Here is a 17,724-nt window from a genome sequence, read left to right on the forward strand (position 1 = left end):
TCATAAAAGTGGCACTCTGAGTTTCTCGGATGAAGAGTGCCTTACAAATAAAATGTATTATTATTATTATTATTTATTAAGTCTTGTGCCTGCCAAATGCTGGGGTCTCTTCAAAGACTCAAGTGTCGCCCGCAGTGATAAAGTTAAATGAAGTAACCCCTTTAAAACAAACAGCAATAAAGGCATTTATGACTTTTTACTTGCAGTTTATTTTCACCCTTGGCAGCAAACGTTGACTCTTTAATTTCAGCGACAGATTACACCCAGCATCAAACTGTCCTCGCGCCCCATTAGTAATCCAACCACCATTACAAGGAAAGAAATACACACTTTCCCTTGCAAGCCCCCTGCTGACAGTGCATTATTAAAATCCTCCTCGGCCTAAAAACAGACAAATAACAATCCCACTAGTCATCAGGCAGACATTGTAACAGGTTTATTGAACGTTGAGACATGAAGCTCAGCTGAATCAGCTCAAATCTTTGTAATGTGGTGGAACTGAGCTGAGAATCTGCTCAAACCAAAAACTAAAACTTTAAAAGGCAGTATTTGTAAAAAAGCACTGTTCTTAATAATACCTCAGCAAGATAAAAGGATTCATGGACTAAAAGACAAATTAGGAACAACTTAGTATTTCTGCAGCACAGTTAGACACAATAAAATACAATTCTATGCTGTTCCATGTAACTACTGTGAAGCAGATGTTGTTTGTTGAAGTGTTTTCTCACACACACTCAGTAGTGCTGCTGCAAATCAGGAGTTTCCAATTCCTTGTCTTCCTGTTCTATATTTAATGAATCCTACCCAACCAAAATAGCATCTTAAGCTTGAAAGGTTTCTACACATCTTAAACCCTTTTATCTTTTTACGATTCTGAGAAACTGGAGCTCTTATCCACAAAATATGTACAACAGGATCACACAAAATACTAAACAGTAATAACATGATAGTTACAGACAAAGTCAAGATGAAGGAAATTCCGTGAAAAATGGAGCAATCGAATGGTTAGTCTCTGTAGATGCTTCAGTTTGTGGCCCCGGCATTAGCTTGATCCTTTTGACCTCTGACCTCCTGCGATTCATGTGCCATCTTTTTGAAGTAGCGTTCAGCACGCAGCTCCTCAAAGCAGAATTCAGTGGCGCCGCTGAGCAGCAGCTCTTTACAGTACATGCTCTGCTCCTGTGGCTTTCCCGTCTCTGCCTCTCTCCGCTGCTGATGATGCTCCTGGAGCCTCTTTAGAGGAGTTTCTTCTTTGCACGGCTTACGTGCTGATAAAACCGTGTTCACCACTGGGTTGATCTTACACGGAGTCCTAAGGGAGGGAAGGAATTATGCACTTAAATAAAATAATTATCTCAGAAATAAGCCACAAGGAGGGCTTAATAAATGCTCCTACTACTGAATAATTAATTTATTATTCTTTTATAGATTTATATAATTTTTAAAAGGCAAAAATGACAAATTCAAAGCAATTACTTTGAAATATCAGATTTTTATTTACAGAGGAAAGCAGCAAATCATAAAAATTAGGAGATTGTAAAAGGAAGTAGCGGACTTAATTATCAAAATTGTTGATTTATTAATTTCAGTGTTAGAAATCCATATATCTATAAGTTGCTTCAAAATAGACCAATAATTACCTTTAAATATTCTTTCACACGCAAAAGAACATTTAAATATCTCTTTTTTTAGCATAATGTCCACAAGAGGGCAAACTGATGCAATGAGGTTTATTTACTTCAGCATAAACATATACATACCTTCACAATATGGGTGCGAGATGAGACATGGCTGTTTCGAGTTCTGAACATGAGGCCATGATCACTTGGGTGAATATTTTTAAGACTACCCAAGTCTTGAGTGAGCAAGATTGTAATCTACTGAGCAAAGTCCAAAGATTTTCCTCGGTAGGATTTTGTATATTGATGGGTGCAAACCACTCTCTCCACATTTACGTTGAGTTGTGAACCTTCTGGTGTTGTTGGTATCACCTTGAACTACGTTTTGTTTTTTAAATCAATGGAAGTGATTCTGTCCATCAGAAAGTATATTTAATACTGTGCCATTTTTATTATACAATGGATTTTGAATATTTGCTGTTGTGCTTAGAAAAATAACCTGCATTTGTGACCTTAAAAAAATAAATAAATCAAAATGTTAGACTCTTGTTGTCACTCACATTGTTGGAGGCTGGTCTGACTCCTCCACAAAGGGTTGGAAGGTGGGTTTAGGAGGAGGTGGAGCCATAAGAGTGTGTCCATATTTAGATTTCTGGGGCATCTATGGTAGATAAAAACATTAAAGTAGTAAAACTCACAGGGATGAATTATACTTCACTAAAATAAGCAGTGTAAAATGTGCTTGTCTCATACCTTGACATCACACCATCTTTCTGGTCTCTGCTCATTTTCCTTTGCCTTTGAAGTGGGAGGAGCCATCCAGGACTCGTGTCTAGGCTCTGATGGACCAGCACTTTGAGTCTTATTTTCATCAAAGACAACCATGCGGCTGTTTGAAACTTTTCCCAAAACTGGGGCGCCATGTGTCCGCAAGCCTCCAGAAATACCTTTGAAAAAAAAAAATCCCCATCAAAGACTGAAATCAAACATCTTATGTAATAATATTAAAAAGGTATAACTTAGATAAGTATTCACTTACTTCTGATTGCAGCCCCAGTTCTGTTGATGGGGGCAATGGCCTTTTTCTTCCCTCGATGTTTGAGGTCGATCAGAGAAACTCTCTCAGGTTCTTTTGGCTCATCATCACTTTCCCCCTGCTCAACATTCATCATCACCTGTCGGGACACACGTGCCTGCAGAGCCCTTTGATAAAAAGACAGTAAATTGTGATGTGAACTCTCACGACAAAAGTAAAATTTCAGGCCTAGACCTTTATCTATTTCAAATTGTATTGTATTGATCCATACTTGTGAAACTGTAGAAGCTTATCATGCGGCTCAGCACATTTCTTGAATCCCTCCTGATAGACCAGATCTGCTTTGAGACAATTCCCTTGATTCTCATACTCCTCAGACCAAGCAATGTAAAAGGATGGCTGAGTCACTCCTATTCCCTGCACCTGCATGTAACTGTAAGTGTCCAGGGGTTCTGTGCAGTTCTCTGCCTAAAGACACACAATACACAAAAACATTTATTACTGACGCATTCGTTTGTCAGATATAAGTAGCAAAACTAGCCAAGGGTTAAATGTTACTTACAAATTTGATCCAGAGGTCAACATATCGAGGGTCATTGTGATATTTATTTTCATCTGTGAATTTGGTCACAGCCCTTTCCAACAGTGTGGCGAGGTTGCTCTCCTTTCCTCCCTGATGGAAGGTTTGTTCTGTCCACTTTATATACCTGTTAAAGACAGAACATCAGTATTACAAATAGAACCTCTCAGATTTAAGAGCAACTTGTATGACTGCACTCTACTGTTTCCATATTTCGCTTACCGATCATAAACATCAAGCGGATCATCTCCTTCATACATCCGCAGTTCCGCCTCAAAGGCCCTAGAGAGACAAAAAGTCACAAAATCTCTATTGATATGTGCAAACTGTTGAGAAAGAAGTATTTAGCAGAGGTTATGATCACCCAACCCAGTTGCAATATCTTAAAGCTAATGCATACTGTCTCTGTTGGTTGATGGCCAAGCTGAGTCCATCCTGTTGTTGACTCAGGGCTTGGTGCAGGGCTGATATGGCCCTGCCACGCCGCAGGGGCTGGATGTTTTCTTTGCTCAGCTCCCACTCCACATCTCCTCCTTCTGCCATCGTGGAAAATTAAAACAAGATCTCTATAAAAAGAAAACAAGTGCAACAGTTATTTTTGATAAGTGCCTTTTATAATAGCTATAGCAATTTAAACAAGGAGACAAAATTATTTGGTCCCTGCTAATCCAGTATGGAGATTGGCAGATTTTATATGATTTAAACGAAGCATTATTTACAGTCTCCTTTCTTCTATTCACTGTTATCTGACATTTTAGACCGAAGACAAACAATTCACTTATTCTTTAATTTCTATTAACTTGAAGTCTCTTTTAAAATGTCTAACTATTTTGGAAAACACGGATGCATTTGCATGAATGATAAAAACATAAGTCTACTATAGACTCATTAACAAAGTCATTATTGTTATTATTCTGAGTTTAAACTGGTGCACGAGTCTGCAAACTGGTCAGAAAATGGTTTTGGAGTCACGACATAACAGGCGATATAATACTATATACATATCAATGACAGAATCTACACGGGACTTTAAATTAAATCCCAAGAGGTAAAATCATATTCTCTAACATAACATGCAGCACAGAAACAAAACAGTGCAGACACTACAGAGACTGAGGGGGATGCTAACGATAGTGAGGCCATGACTTGGGGAGCTAACACACAAGCTAGCTAACGTGCGCTTCGCTCGATGGGTTTCATTGACGTTCCTGACATCAGCGTGATTTACCAGTCGAGGGTAAATAAATAAAAACAATTGCAGCATTAAGTCATATCTTTTCTTACCGTTTATATGCCTCTGTTGTCTCTTTTCCGGGTTCGACCACACGTACAAAGCTGCAGCGCGACTCGCCTTTGAACGGTCAGACCTGTTTTGAACGGGGACCGCCAGGGTCTTTGGAGAAAGCTGATTGGTCGACGGAGAAACCGGAAAACGGATATTGACGTGTCTCGACGCATCTTCCGGTTCAATTCCGGGTTTGATCGCAGCGACACTGACAGGTTGGAAACAGTTAGCTAGCTGCTTAACGATCGTACGTAGAGTGTGAGTCGCATATTTACCCACGACAGTAGTTACGGAAACAGTCAAACCGCCTGTCACATGAGTCTCTCCACGTGTCGACATGGACAACCGCTGTTTCTGTTGTGCATCAAAGTTCAGCCTGTTCAAGAAGGAGGTAAGGGGGTTAGCTTCCATCAGTGACACACAGTGCAACGCTATGCAAGGGATGACAGTGTGATTTACCTTGTGCTGTTCACCCAGCTGGGCTGTAAGAACTGCGGCCGCTCCTTCTGCTCCGGCTGTTTGACGTTCAACGCTGCGGTCCCTCGCTGTGGCAACACCCAGCAGAAGGTGTGTAAACAGTGCCATGGCAATCTGACAAGGTAAAGGGGAAACCATGCAGGATGACATTAGACGAGTGTGGTTTTCTGATGCTTAAAGTTCCCCGCTTGTCCACCGTCTCCTCTTTATTTAGTGGGGAGTCTCAGAACAGTGCTGGAAGATGGTCTCCTCCTGAGAATTACAAAAAGTCGGTGCTTAAGATTCTTTTTTTTAAAGAGACACTTTGTCAACACAGCAGTCTTGTGATTTTTAAGGATCATATTTCTTCCATAGACGTGTTGCTGCGTTGGAGAGCAAACAGCAGGGTCAGTCGTCGCAGCCTCTTGCACATGGAGGCAGCAGACTCGGCAAAGCAGGTGTACCAACCAAAGGCCTGAGTAAAGAAGATCAGGCTATTGCTGACAGACTTCAGAAGCTCAAAGAGGACACTGCACCCAGTAAGAAAATCTGATCTTTAGCAGCTACTACTTAAATTTGAAACACAGTTGTAGAAATAATATTTTACCTCTTTGCAGAAGAAATTTTTTTGCCTTTTTATGTTTTCCTCAGAGTCTGTCCCCTCTGAGAAGGAGATTGAGTCTCGCCTCGCTGCTCTGAAAGCTCCCAGCCGGCCAGTGCCTTCTGCAGTGGAGATGGAGGATCGTTTGGCAGCTCTGAGGGGTCACCCTCCACCATCTCAAGCCCCTCCACCAGTGAGAACAACCCCTCCATACTTTTGCAGCAAGGCTCAGTGTTAAATGCTAAATATGGTGTTCCTGCTGGGTCATTATCTGAATTTTAGTTCTTAAAAATTCCTAAACACATTAAATTATTTCTGATGAGGTCTTTAGTGTGTTCAGGTAGTTCTTTATTATGTCAATGTTCATTTAATGCTATTTCTTTCCTGATTTGAAATATTTTAAGATAAATGTTTTGTAGACATACTTTAAATGTCTCTGTGTATTGTAGTTCTTTCTCAATGATACAGATATGAGCATGCTGTAATAAAAACTATGAACAAGAACAACATGGAACTGATAACTAATAGCTGACATACATTTCATTTATCATGCTCTTGAATATACTTCAATTTAACCTTCTAAAACCTGCATAAACCCTGTAAATGGTTTGAATCAACCATACCTATGTGCTCATCTGTTCAGGTGCACCAGCCTCCAGATGGCAGGACTCAGACTGAACAAGCCAATGATCTGCTCAGTCAGATGACAGAGGAAGTTGCCATTGATGACCAGCAGTCAAATCCAGAGGGCAGTAAGATCTTACTCTTGCCACTGTATTTACACATATTCAGTTAATCGTTTTACAGGCCTTATGCAATGACCACATAAATTTGTAAAAATGTTGCGTGGTCAGTTGGTTGAATCAGGCAACAAATGTGACTCTTTGCTCAGCTGCTCTGTAGATCTTCCAAATAGGCTAAGACCTATATTTGTCTCTGCAGATGTGGATGGGCGTATGAACGATCTCAACAAGGGGGAGGGGGGAATACTGGATGAGAATTTGGAGGAGAACCAGGATGCGCAGCAGGATGCGAACAAGCAGCTGGAGGCTGAGAAGGCCCGTCTGCTGGAGGAGGCCATGGCGGAGCTGAGGACGGAGCAGCATTCCCAGGATCAGATCCTCCACATGGCCAAGAGACTGGCCCAGCTGAAGGGGCAGGACCCAGAAAAAGGTACATAATGCTCTCTTTACCATATCTCTTATTAATAGTAACTCAGTATGACAATATTCCATAAGAGCTTTAATCATTGTTGCATTGATTATAGTGTTACTGTGTTTGTGTATCAGAAACCTGTCAATGTTTATGTCCCACGTCATTTGTAGTTACTATGGAGGACTTCCAGCATCCAGACAGTGAGGAGGAGACTGAGGAAGAATCTGTGAAGCGAGTTTTGAAACAGGTGTGGGGCTTAAGGCTAAATGAACTTGATATTTTAACACGATGATAATGAAACTAACGCATGAATGTGTTACTAAGTACATATCATACCTTTTTAAATGTCATGGACAGCAAACTCAAATCAACCGGGAACACCACAAGGGGCTGCTGTTTTGCCATTTTAATTATTTGTAATGTGAACTATACACAATACAGATTTTTCCGATTTTCTTTTCCAGCTCTCAGAAGAAGCTGCACTGGATGAGGCCAGTGGCTACAACATTCCTTTAGAACAGTGTGGACCAAAGAACACAGAAAATAAGAAGACATCAAAGAAACAGGTACTGAACAACAGCCAATTTCAAAATATTCATACTATTAGACAGAATAACATTTAAATCCCTGGTTGTCCTGGTGTGTATTAAAAACACAGGCTCCACAACCAAAGAGTAGGATTCCGGCTGCGGCTGGAGCGCATCAGCAATCAGACAGCGATGAGGAGGAACTTCCATGGTGCTGCATCTGTAACCAAGATGCCACACTTCGCTGTCACACCTGTGACGGAGACATATACTGCAACCGATGCTTCAGGTAAACTGATATAAAAAAACTCTGCAAAAGCTCTGGCTTTCCACTCAGCTTTGTATGGAAATCTTAACCTCGATGCCAAAGAAAAGACGCCTGTGATTTGAAATGTGTACCAAGACCCAGATACATTGTCGGCAGCCTGCTGCCATACTGTTAAGCAGCATGACAATGAAGTATTTATTGTGATGAATTATCAATCTACACTCCCATTATCTCCCCAGGGAAGGCCATGATAAATATGACAGGATGGAGCATCGCACCACTAACTACACTGCGCCAAAGAAGAAGAGAAAGACATGATAGTTGGACTGTGTTGCAGATATGTTTGCCTTATCAGGCTCTTGTCACTCATCATCCTTAGAGCTGTGCTTTAGCCTTAAGTGACCTATTATTGTAAAAAAAAAAGATAGAAACACTACATGTTATCTAAAGCAGTGCAGAATGGCTAATTTTAAACTCTTAACGTATCTCATCTTATCTGTCCAACATGGTATAAATACAGGAAAGCAGCATTTGTCTTCTGTAGTTGCAAGCACTGATCTAGATTAATTGAGTAGGTAAAGACACAATGGATATATATGTGATATAAGATTTGTATAATAAGTGAAAGATAGCTCTTAATTTTCTGTAATGTATAAGAATAGAGGTAATTAACCTTACAGATGCTGGTAGACAGTGTTTGTATTTAAAAAAAAACAAACTATTCAGCTTCTGCACTCAGAAAAGTTCTCACCCTGTCCAACTTAATAAGAAGCTTTAGCTTTTTTCTGTCACTTGTGCCACTTCTTAAACGCAACAAAGGCTCATCTAAGTCTCTCTTTGCACATTTTATCATAATTTTTTTGTAATTGACATCACAGAGCGAGGAGCCAGACACGTCATGAGCTCATCTGGAATGATGGACTGTCCCAGACCTACTGTCAGCTCTAGACTGAAGACGCATAGAGGAGTCGGTATAATAGGATTACTGAGGGCTTTGTTATCTTTTTGGCAGGCACTGCAGTCACTCTTGTAATCTATGTTTGGCTGTGAGTCTGACATGAGTATCGCCCCTTCTTGTCCTTTGTTAGTAATTTCATTAGGAGGGAAACACAAGTGTAGAGCGCTGTCACTCCTCGGAGGGGAAGCAGTTTTATTTTTAACATTGAAGCATCTTTTTTGGGATTAAAGTTATCATTACAAGACAAGAGCGTCTCCGTCTGGCAGGTTTTGTCAGATGTGTAGGATATTACAGTATGGAGGTCAGAGAAGCAAAAGTGGAAATGGGGGTCGGACATAGCAAATTACTATAATGGAGCCACTCAGCCCAGAGACCCTGTGTGTGTGTCAGGGAGACGGCCAGAGTGCAGTTTCATCACTATGCATTACTGTCTAGCTGAGGAGAAACCATAATTACACTCTCCTCTGGGGGCTTGTCTCCATTAAGGTTTGCAACGAGGCCGTTACTGTGTTTGCCTTTTTTTTCTGGCCTTGTCATGCACGCACCACAGACAGGAAATGGATGAGGAGGATAATGGACGCATACTTAATGGACCCTCCTGCTGCTGATTGCACTGTGTTTACTCCTGGACTTGACATGTCAACGTCCCCTTTGTCTCCATCACCGCTGAAAGCACAACAAACCCATGTTTTCTGGGAATACCGTCTGAAAGTCAGGACTGTACGACATTATCCTCCTCTGAAGTGTTTTAGAGCAGTAACAGTATATTTAAATGTTTTTTTAAACTGCTTGGTGTTATGGACATGTCAATATTTATTTGTATAAGGAGGATGAATAATTTCTGATACCTGTTGCCCAGTCATATGATCGCCTGTGCTTGTGGAATCACACTTAACCCTCTTGACAATTCATCAACAGCCTTGTCTTGAAAATGTTCCAATTTTTATTTTAACTTACAACACTGTCATCAGAACAAAAATATTTATGTACATAAATAGGCAAATGAAAATGTACAGTCTTACACAAAAAAAGCCCAGTCTGTCTGAGTAATAGGCATAACAGCTTTTTATCTCATGTGCATTATTGGTTAATGGGAAACAAAATGTTTTAGCAGTCCATACATGAAAGTGAAATAATAATAATAAAGAAAATCTATTCAAAACCCAGCTGCTCTTGTGTCAGACTGATACCGACCCGGGAAGAGTTCCCACAATGTGAACTGCAAGTACTGGCGTCCCAACAGTTAACCTCCTCGGTCGATGGGAAGCTAAAGAAGCCCCGCACTGTCTCTATCATTTATTTGACCTAAAATTATTTCTTCAAGGGACCTGACATTTTACGTAGACCCTTTATCCTGTAGAGCAGGCCGTTGATAAATTCCTGTGAAGAGGACACAGAAAATATATTTCTTTAGTTCAGTTGAATGATTATTTTTATTTCATATAAGTCGTGCATGTTTCTGGTCTCACCTCTTTTGGCTTCCCGCATTCCTGCAACAGCTCCTAACAAAAAAAAAAGAACAAGCTCACACACACAACGCTGGACAGGGGATTCCAGCAAGGGTCAAGGGTTACGCTATTACCCCACATAGTGAATAGTCGGGTGTTCGCCCAAGTGTCACTGAAAACTTTTTTTTCAAATTGTATTATTGATAGAGAGTGACTAGTTAATAAAAGCAAGACTACTGACAAGACGGTGGCAAATCAGATTTTAGCTAGGGCATCTGCCCCCTTGGCCCCAGCCCTGGATTCGCCCCTGGACTTTGTCAGTTGTTTGCTGGACTTTGCCAGTTCCATTAAGTAGCCTCGGTAGTAAATAACTGAATATATAAATATGTTAGGTCAACTTGCCCTCACACAGTCTTACCTGCAGCCGGGTTCTCTGGCCTTCATCTGTCAGCTCCAGGAGCTCATCTATGTCGATCTCTAACTCCGGGATCTCCTCCTCCTGTGAGAGCAGAGGTAAATATAAGAGAGAAATAAGTTCAACAGAATATTCCTCAATAATCCTCTTTAACTTTAATGTTCATGCCTGCCTTTATGAATGCGTCAAAAGCTCTTGCAAATTAGGCTGTATTAAGTGGGCCTCTTGGCATCCATTCACCCATGGTGGTAAGACCTACTGAGCAGAGTCACTGAGAAGGAAAAGAAAGTGAAAGAAGCGATCCGGGATGTAATGTGACATGACAGGGATTTCTCTGCTGCACAGCGGCATATAACCATTTGGGATGTCACATCTAAAAAGGGTCAAATCCTTACTTTTATCACCTCAGTGTGTGTTATTACTGAAGGTTGTATTGCAGGAATAAATGCAGTTTTCTTCCAGAAGAATTGCAAATACCAATGATTTGATTGATGATGATGAGTCAAGCTGAAGAGCGCTGAGGCGCGAAGGCAAAAGGGCACCTGGAGACGTGTTTGCCACATGCCACATTTCATTGATGGTTTATCCTGCTGGCATTTACACTGTAGCTTGGACATCAAAGACAGTGTATTTCCTTTTCAAACGTTTTACTAAGAATATTTTAATCACAGATTGGTTGGGAAATAAAAAACAAACCCATGGGTAGCATTGACTTAGATATAGTCATCTGTGTTTCCGTCTCAAAGATTGTGTAACCTTGTGTAAAGATTGTTAAAAATAAGAGGGCTCAGTGTCCCAAGTTATAAAAAGCTAATGTACCAAAGTAATCACTTCATGTCGCTCGCTCTTATCCACACCTATAAACTACATTTTCAGAGGGAATGAGGAGTGCTCACTGTACAAATCCTGAAGATATCGGGAGTCAGCACAAGCACACTCCTATTTGTCAAGCGTTGCCACTTTTTAAGAGGAATATTATCCGGTTGGGGAGTTTTCATGGCTGCTGGGGATGGAGCAGCTTTCTGGATGAGGAGAGAACTAATCAATGTTGGAGTGCTGAGTGGCGGAATAAGATGGACCCACCTTCAGAGTCCCCTGTGTCCTCTCTAACTGATACACGCTGCCAGAGTGGACCCCATGTGATTCTGCTGATGTCTGTGGGATGCATACAGGGCTCTTTGTCTCTTTTTTCACTCCATGCTGTGCATTTCTGCTCTGTGTGGGTTTTGCTTTACCACCTCCGATTTGTTGGGCTGTGGTGAGATACAGCACTATACTTGTATGGTTTTGTGTGCTTGATAAAGTGCAGAATATTCTAATCTACCCGCCTCTTTGCCAGTTGCAGCTACGATGCATTGCCTATGTATCATTTTAGCAGTAATGCTGTGATTTCTTAGTATAGAACCTGCAGCTTGATTCAAGATTTACTACTTTATTGCCATATCTCCTGATCTGATTGGAATGTGTCTTGGAGAGCTCAATGAAACAATGACAAGAGAAAACACACACAACAAACACACAAAATACATAATAATAGAGTAAGACACAAGAAGTGTGACGAAAAATAGTATAATAAATAGAATAGAATAGAATAATAGAGTAGAATAGAACAGAATATCCTGAAACCAATTTTTTTTAAATGAATTAAACCAACCTATAGATATCTGAAAGCTATTTATAAGACATCAGCATTTGTAGGATGATTCTTGGCCGCCATTTATACTTAACTGGAAAAAATGCAGATTTATTTACAAACTATGTATTTTCTTGGCAGTACATATCAATAAATATATAAATAACTGCTCTCATTTGATGCATATGGTGGTGCTGTTCACTTCCCTTTTGGCTGATATTCAGACTTATATAGGGCTCCTTGTCTAGCAAGTAGGCCTTTAGAATAAATCCAATACTACATGAGCTCTAAGTGTAAAAAATTGATAAACTTCAAAATATACAAGGCGGCGCCTTCATCTACTTTGCTCTTAAACCCACTCTGTGACTGCAGGTCCATGCAGAGCACCACTGAATATCAATGAGAGACGTTTCCACTAGCACGGCACTAGTTACTGTTTCATAATGTACGCAGTCAAAATCCTCAGCTTGTTGAGATTTACCCTCATTGTCAGAGGAAAATAGCATTTTAATGAGGCCTCTGGGCAAAAGTGTCTCAGCAGCACTTTTTGAAGTTAAAAGCAGCAGACTGAAGCTAAAATGAATGTTGGCACTTATATTGGAATCCATGAATATCAAAGTGGTTCGCAGAGCTTCTCTGTTTCAGACAGCAGTGCAGATGCAGTCTAAATAATAAGCAGTTGGACTTAGTCGAGATAAGATAACCTCTGCTGCAATTTATAATTCAGGAATACTTCCTTATTATCATGTGAGGAGTGATTATCTGCACTCACAGTGGTAGTGTGATCATTTAAATTTATTTTCTACACAACTCCCTGACATCTTTCATTTATTCTACTTTGTCTTGTTGCACTGGAGAAACACTTTATCAAGGGAACTTCATCGTTTACGAAAATTGCCCAAAGACAGATCAGTCAAATCTGCCTTGTAGTGCTGCGAAACTGTGGAACTGAATATTTATATTCATGCCCCCCTGTGAATCATGTTAGTTTTTTTGGTCTGCCGTGTGTTAGACGCGTCACCACCACCCCCTCTAGCTCCCGAATTCTACAGGGAATCTCCTGCTGTTTTCTCACATCAGCTCCCTCAGACTTTCTGCAGACTTAATACCAGGGAGGCCAGAGAGAGAATCTCTGCAGAAACTCAAGAAGCTCTCACTTGAACATTTGTGTTCACACATACATATATTGCTCCAGAGGATCTCCAGAGAACAGTGAATGTCTTAACGCACCCTAAGCTTAATAGCTTTGGAGATATATTTTGATATAACCAGGCTAGCAGTTCCCCACCATTTACAGTGTTTATGCTAAGTTAAGGTAAACTAACTGGCTTAACAGATAAAAATAATCAAATTCACGCTATTTCAAGAAATGTGAAGCAATAAAGGCTTTGGTTTACAGATCTATTCTCTACGTATACACATTAATCCACTGACCTTTCATCAACAAAACATCAACATCACGTGCAGGTTGGATCTGTGTTATTTGCAATGTAAAGGAAGCCATGCCCAGGAAGTGTTGCTATTTTGAGAAGATGCCGAGCTGTGTTGGACTTATCGTAGCCTTCCCTTTTCCTGCCTGAGGCACGAGCTGCTACGACATCATAATATTCATTATCTGTACACTATGACATGGGAAAGTGTCAACAGGCAAAAGAGGATTCTAGAAAGTATTGGACAAATTCTAAAAACTCAAACTCAGAACAATGCTGCGGTTACACTATAACTTGAGTTAATTTAATCGTATAAGTTTCTTCAAATATTTCCATAAAATAGGCATTCACTGTAAATGTTGAGTATGGAAACACTGATCCAGGCTCTGAGTTACTCCTCACACACAGGCCTAAATGTTGCTCACCATTTATACGTATATTGAGAACAGTTTTTCACACATTTCTCACAGCGTGTGAAGTTTGCAAAGAGGACGGCCGCTCCAGACCGAGGCAGCACTTGTATGAATTGGAGATGGAGTTTAATAATTCAGGCGGTGACACCAGGGACTGATAAATGCTTCCATGCGGAAGACACAGAGTATACTTGCCCTGAGCCGATGCAAAATTCATTACAGTGGCCAGTGCACATGGACAAGACTGATTCCACACAAGTGACTAATGCAAATATCAAGTCTTGTAGATTGTACATGCACTTTCACTTTGTCTGCGCTGTGCATGTGCTGCACATTAATACTTATGTCTCAGAGTCAGAGCATGAAAGGCTATAAATGTGGCCTAATAACACTTTTTTGGTTCAAGATCAAAAGAATAATCAGAAAAAGACATCAGATCCGCTTTTGTTATCTTCATGTCCTGGTTCCCAATCATTTAATTTACTCCTCCCTTCTCTATCCCTCACAGGCATGAATTACAATTGTAAAACAAATAGTGTGCACAATATAAAAAAAAATAATCTTTGAGCTATCACCACAGTCAGATGAATGTCCATGCATGCCCTCTCTGCAGCATCAGCACACTACACACCATTTTTTCAAAAGGCAAGTGTGCAGTGAAAGAGGGAACCAGACATTGTGGTGGCTGCAGACCATGAAACAGGTTCCTCTCCGTTTGGTTTGAGACACAACCGAGAGACACTCTGACTCTTGTCGTCTCCGTCATGAACCGGAGGCGGCGCTGTCATCCGATCTGCCGCGTCATTAGGAAGCCTAGTGCTCCTCGGCAGACACCGCCAATTCCTCTGTGCGCACCGCCGCTGCCTCACGTGGGCGAGGAGACATCTGTTGCCATGGTTTCCCCTCAGAGAATGCCAAGCGAATCAATACGGAGCCTCTGACATAACTGGATTGGGTCCCACTCTACAGAAGAGTTGAGCCGTGTGTGGGAGACGGCTTACGTCTCGCTGTAACCCCTTAAATATGTAACAAACCCAACCATGTGTGTGATAAGGCCATTAAATAAGATCACTATAGTAATAATGAGCACGTTTCCATGTCATGACTCTTGTGTTCATACATGTACTGTGTTAATACAACACCCTATCGTAAAGCATATATGTTCACTTACAGTCAAGTTCTCTGATAATCACTGTCATCAAAAACCATCCTCAATACATAGGACACTATCAAAGTATATTATTATGTGTATTTAAGTGTATATTTTTTCAATTAAGTATAGTAACTTTTATGTCTGCAAACAGAGAAAGGACATGCACGCACGCACACACGCACAAACACACACACACACACACGCACACAATCTAACCTAAACCCTAATTCTAGTCCTAAACCTAAAAACAAGACTTAATGTTTAAATGTCATTGCTCTAATGGTTCTGAGCTCAAAATGGCCCTCACAAAGATGTACAAGTATACACACACACACACACACACACACAGTATTAAAACATTATAAAACTACTTATAATCTGCATTGAAACATGAAATATCAGTTTTTCTGTCTTTCTCTAACACCTCTTTATTACAATATCACAAAGTTACAGTGAAAATGTCCTGGTTCTTGTTTCATTTTCTACAGATCCTAGAATGTAAATTACATTTATTCACGCTGTGTACAACCATATTGCCACCCGGTGTATAAAGTGACGTAAGAGCTGAGTCATTAGGGTTGCAACAGGCTTTCAAATGACTGTAATTAGCCATTATATCTTGGCAAGTCTTATCTCATCAGTGTGGGAAAACAACATCTGATGGGATGATGACACATGAGGGCTTCTGAGCCAAAGACTGCGGCCGCGACAGAGCAGCCACTCGCCTCCCACCCACTCCTCCTCTAGGTCGCTGTGATCTCTCACCCATGATGGATGGCCCACCACAGGCATCTCTGAGCAGTTCACTGCCTCCCACGCACCCTGCACCTCGCCTCCTCAGGCACCCACCACAGTGAACCACCCTACCTCGCAGTCAAACAGCAGGTGCAGCTGTCCGTCGATCCACTCCTCAATATCCAGCCGCCTCTGCAGGTCCTTGCGGTTGTACTTGACCGTCAGCTTGCCCAGCTTGCGGTGAGCCGGCTCCTCTGTTTTGTCCTTAGCCTGGAACATCACCCTGGACTGGGCGCTGGCCTCTGATGCCATGGCTGCCACGGCCTCGGGAGAGCACACACACGTGCGCACACACAAACACACACACCCACACACACACCCACACACTTACAGATACTCAGGCTCTGGCACGTATGTCTTGCACACCTGCTCCTCTAGTCTGCCTCTATATCTCCTGTGCCTCTTCTTTTCCAGTGAGCGGCTGTTCCCATGCGGATCTCCTTTTGTGTTGCTGAGTGTTGTCCCTCTCTCTAACGCTCGCTCTGGTTCTCTGCCTGTCCTCCTCCTCCTCCTTTCTCTCTCTCTCTCTCTCTCTCTCTTGCTCTCTTTCCCTCCTCCTCTTGCAACACCCACTGGCTGCACTATCAGGAGGATGGTAATGAGATATGGCTCTGGGCGAGACAGTTTTTGGATGCATGTGTGTGTGTGTGCACATACACTTTCAGGGTGTGTGCAGGCTTTGCTCTCCTCCTTATTGCAGGTGGGAGAGCGTAGGTCAATTGCAGCAATAAAAAGTGGTTGAAGGGTAGGAGGGTTCCCTCTGCAATTAGATATGGTAATAACTCGGGCTGGAGATATGCCAGTATGCCCGAATAAAATCAAAATGATTATAAGTGCATTAGTCTTTTTCTTCTTATCCCCCCCAGTCATATGATCTGAAGACATATCTATCATCAGAAACCTCTGCATACCAACCCCCCAGCCATATATTTTTTACTCAGTTCAAATGTTTTTATCTGCTGACAGACTCAACAGGGTTCGATATGCTGAGGGCTCTTGTGTTCCGCAAACACTTCCAACAATGCCTGGGTCCCCCTGACAGGTGAGCCAGGGCTCCTATCGTGCGATAGCCACCGCGTCCTTTCATAACAGCCATTATCGGGTGTACGTTTAATAAGCCTTGAAGTCAAATTGGCGTCCTCCGTTAAGCACCCATCCATAATGGATGACTAGGAGAGCACTTTTTGTGGCTGTTTAAAAAGTAGATTTAACGTCCAGAAGCCGTTTGTGAAGTCAAACATCAACAGTGGCACATAACCCAAGGTCAGATATTCTTAGTTCTGCATCCCAGTGCCAATTCTTTCTCACAGGTGAGACAGCGGAGACAACAGGCCGCAGAGTTTCCACAGATCCCATTACGATATGAATGATGGGGTTCAGCTTTTTTGTTTTGGCAGGGACTCACTCAATCAGCCGTAGCTGCGCGTGTTCACCCACTGATGCACCGTCTGTTACAAACGCTGAATTATTGAGTGGCTCCTGCAGCTCACCTTTCCGGGCAAACAAATTCATTCATCTCGTCCGGGGGTTACTTGGTTCGGCAAACGGCGGCTTGTCTAAACCGTGGGACGTGGACTGGAGCCGTGCACTGGGCCTTCTCAACCTCAGACCTGGCTGGGTGACTCATTCCAAGGAAAGAGGAATGGAAACCAAATGCCGAGGATGAGTTAGACGTCTGATGGTTTGTGTTCAGTGTTGAGTGAAGATTTCATTATCCGGTTACTTATCTCATTTCCCCCAAAGACATCATAACCTCACTAATTTTGTCCGGAAATATGATTCACTCTAAATAAGAACAGCAAATTATCAGGATTTCATCAGAGCCACCACTTCCTGCCTCTCCCCAGGTTGGTGATCGTTACATGTGTGACGTCAAGAGTGCAATCTGATTACTTAACCAACTCAGTTCCACTTCCTGTCACAACAACATTGTGTTTCTTAGAATCTGAGTG

The 17,724-nt window shown here is 41.7% G+C and overlaps 3 protein-coding genes across 4 annotated transcripts; 1 reads left to right on the plus strand and 2 right to left on the minus strand.

Annotated features, from left to right (window-relative positions):
* Nucleotides 1-421: 421 nt before the first annotated feature.
* bub1bb (BUB1 mitotic checkpoint serine/threonine kinase Bb) lies at nucleotides 422-3,780 on the minus strand. The gene is made up of 8 exons (XM_062397384.1): nucleotides 3,636-3,780; nucleotides 3,458-3,517; nucleotides 3,218-3,362; nucleotides 2,927-3,123; nucleotides 2,659-2,822; nucleotides 2,373-2,566; nucleotides 2,180-2,280; nucleotides 422-1,312 (listed from the first exon to the last, which is right to left on the minus strand). Exons 1-8 carry the CDS (start codon nucleotides 3,776-3,778, stop codon nucleotides 1,024-1,026), a joined length of 1,293 nt encoding a protein of 430 aa, XP_062253368.1. The 5' UTR covers nucleotides 3,779-3,780; the 3' UTR covers nucleotides 422-1,023.
* Nucleotides 3,781-4,693: 913 nt separating this feature from the next.
* Nucleotides 4,694-8,013, plus strand: zfyve19 (zinc finger, FYVE domain containing 19). 2 transcript variants are annotated; one of them, XM_062397386.1, is made up of 11 exons: nucleotides 4,694-4,911; nucleotides 4,998-5,119; nucleotides 5,212-5,265; nucleotides 5,352-5,515; nucleotides 5,628-5,770; nucleotides 6,221-6,329; nucleotides 6,520-6,750; nucleotides 6,903-6,979; nucleotides 7,197-7,298; nucleotides 7,391-7,548; nucleotides 7,767-8,013. In XM_062397386.1, exons 1-11 carry the CDS (start codon nucleotides 4,858-4,860, stop codon nucleotides 7,843-7,845), a joined length of 1,293 nt encoding a protein of 430 aa, XP_062253370.1. In that variant the 5' UTR covers nucleotides 4,694-4,857; the 3' UTR covers nucleotides 7,846-8,013. The 2 variants fall into 2 exon arrangements, with proteins under 2 accessions (XP_062253370.1, XP_062253371.1); XM_062397387.1 differs by having other exon boundaries at nucleotides 6,221-6,326.
* Nucleotides 8,014-9,643: 1,630 nt separating this feature from the next.
* ppp1r14d (protein phosphatase 1 regulatory inhibitor subunit 14D) lies at nucleotides 9,644-17,486 on the minus strand. Its single transcript, XM_062397388.1, has 4 exons — nucleotides 15,845-17,486; nucleotides 10,352-10,432; nucleotides 9,955-9,987; nucleotides 9,644-9,865 (listed from the first exon to the last, which is right to left on the minus strand). The coding sequence occupies exons 1-4, from the start codon at nucleotides 16,022-16,024 to the stop codon at nucleotides 9,797-9,799; spliced, it is 363 nt and encodes a 120-aa protein (XP_062253372.1). The 5' UTR covers nucleotides 16,025-17,486; the 3' UTR covers nucleotides 9,644-9,796.
* Nucleotides 17,487-17,724: the final 238 nt, after the last annotated feature.

Source organism: Platichthys flesus, chromosome 10, assembly GCF_949316205.1.
Source record: "Platichthys flesus chromosome 10, fPlaFle2.1, whole genome shotgun sequence".
NCBI lineage: Eukaryota > Metazoa > Chordata > Actinopteri > Pleuronectiformes > Pleuronectidae > Platichthys > Platichthys flesus.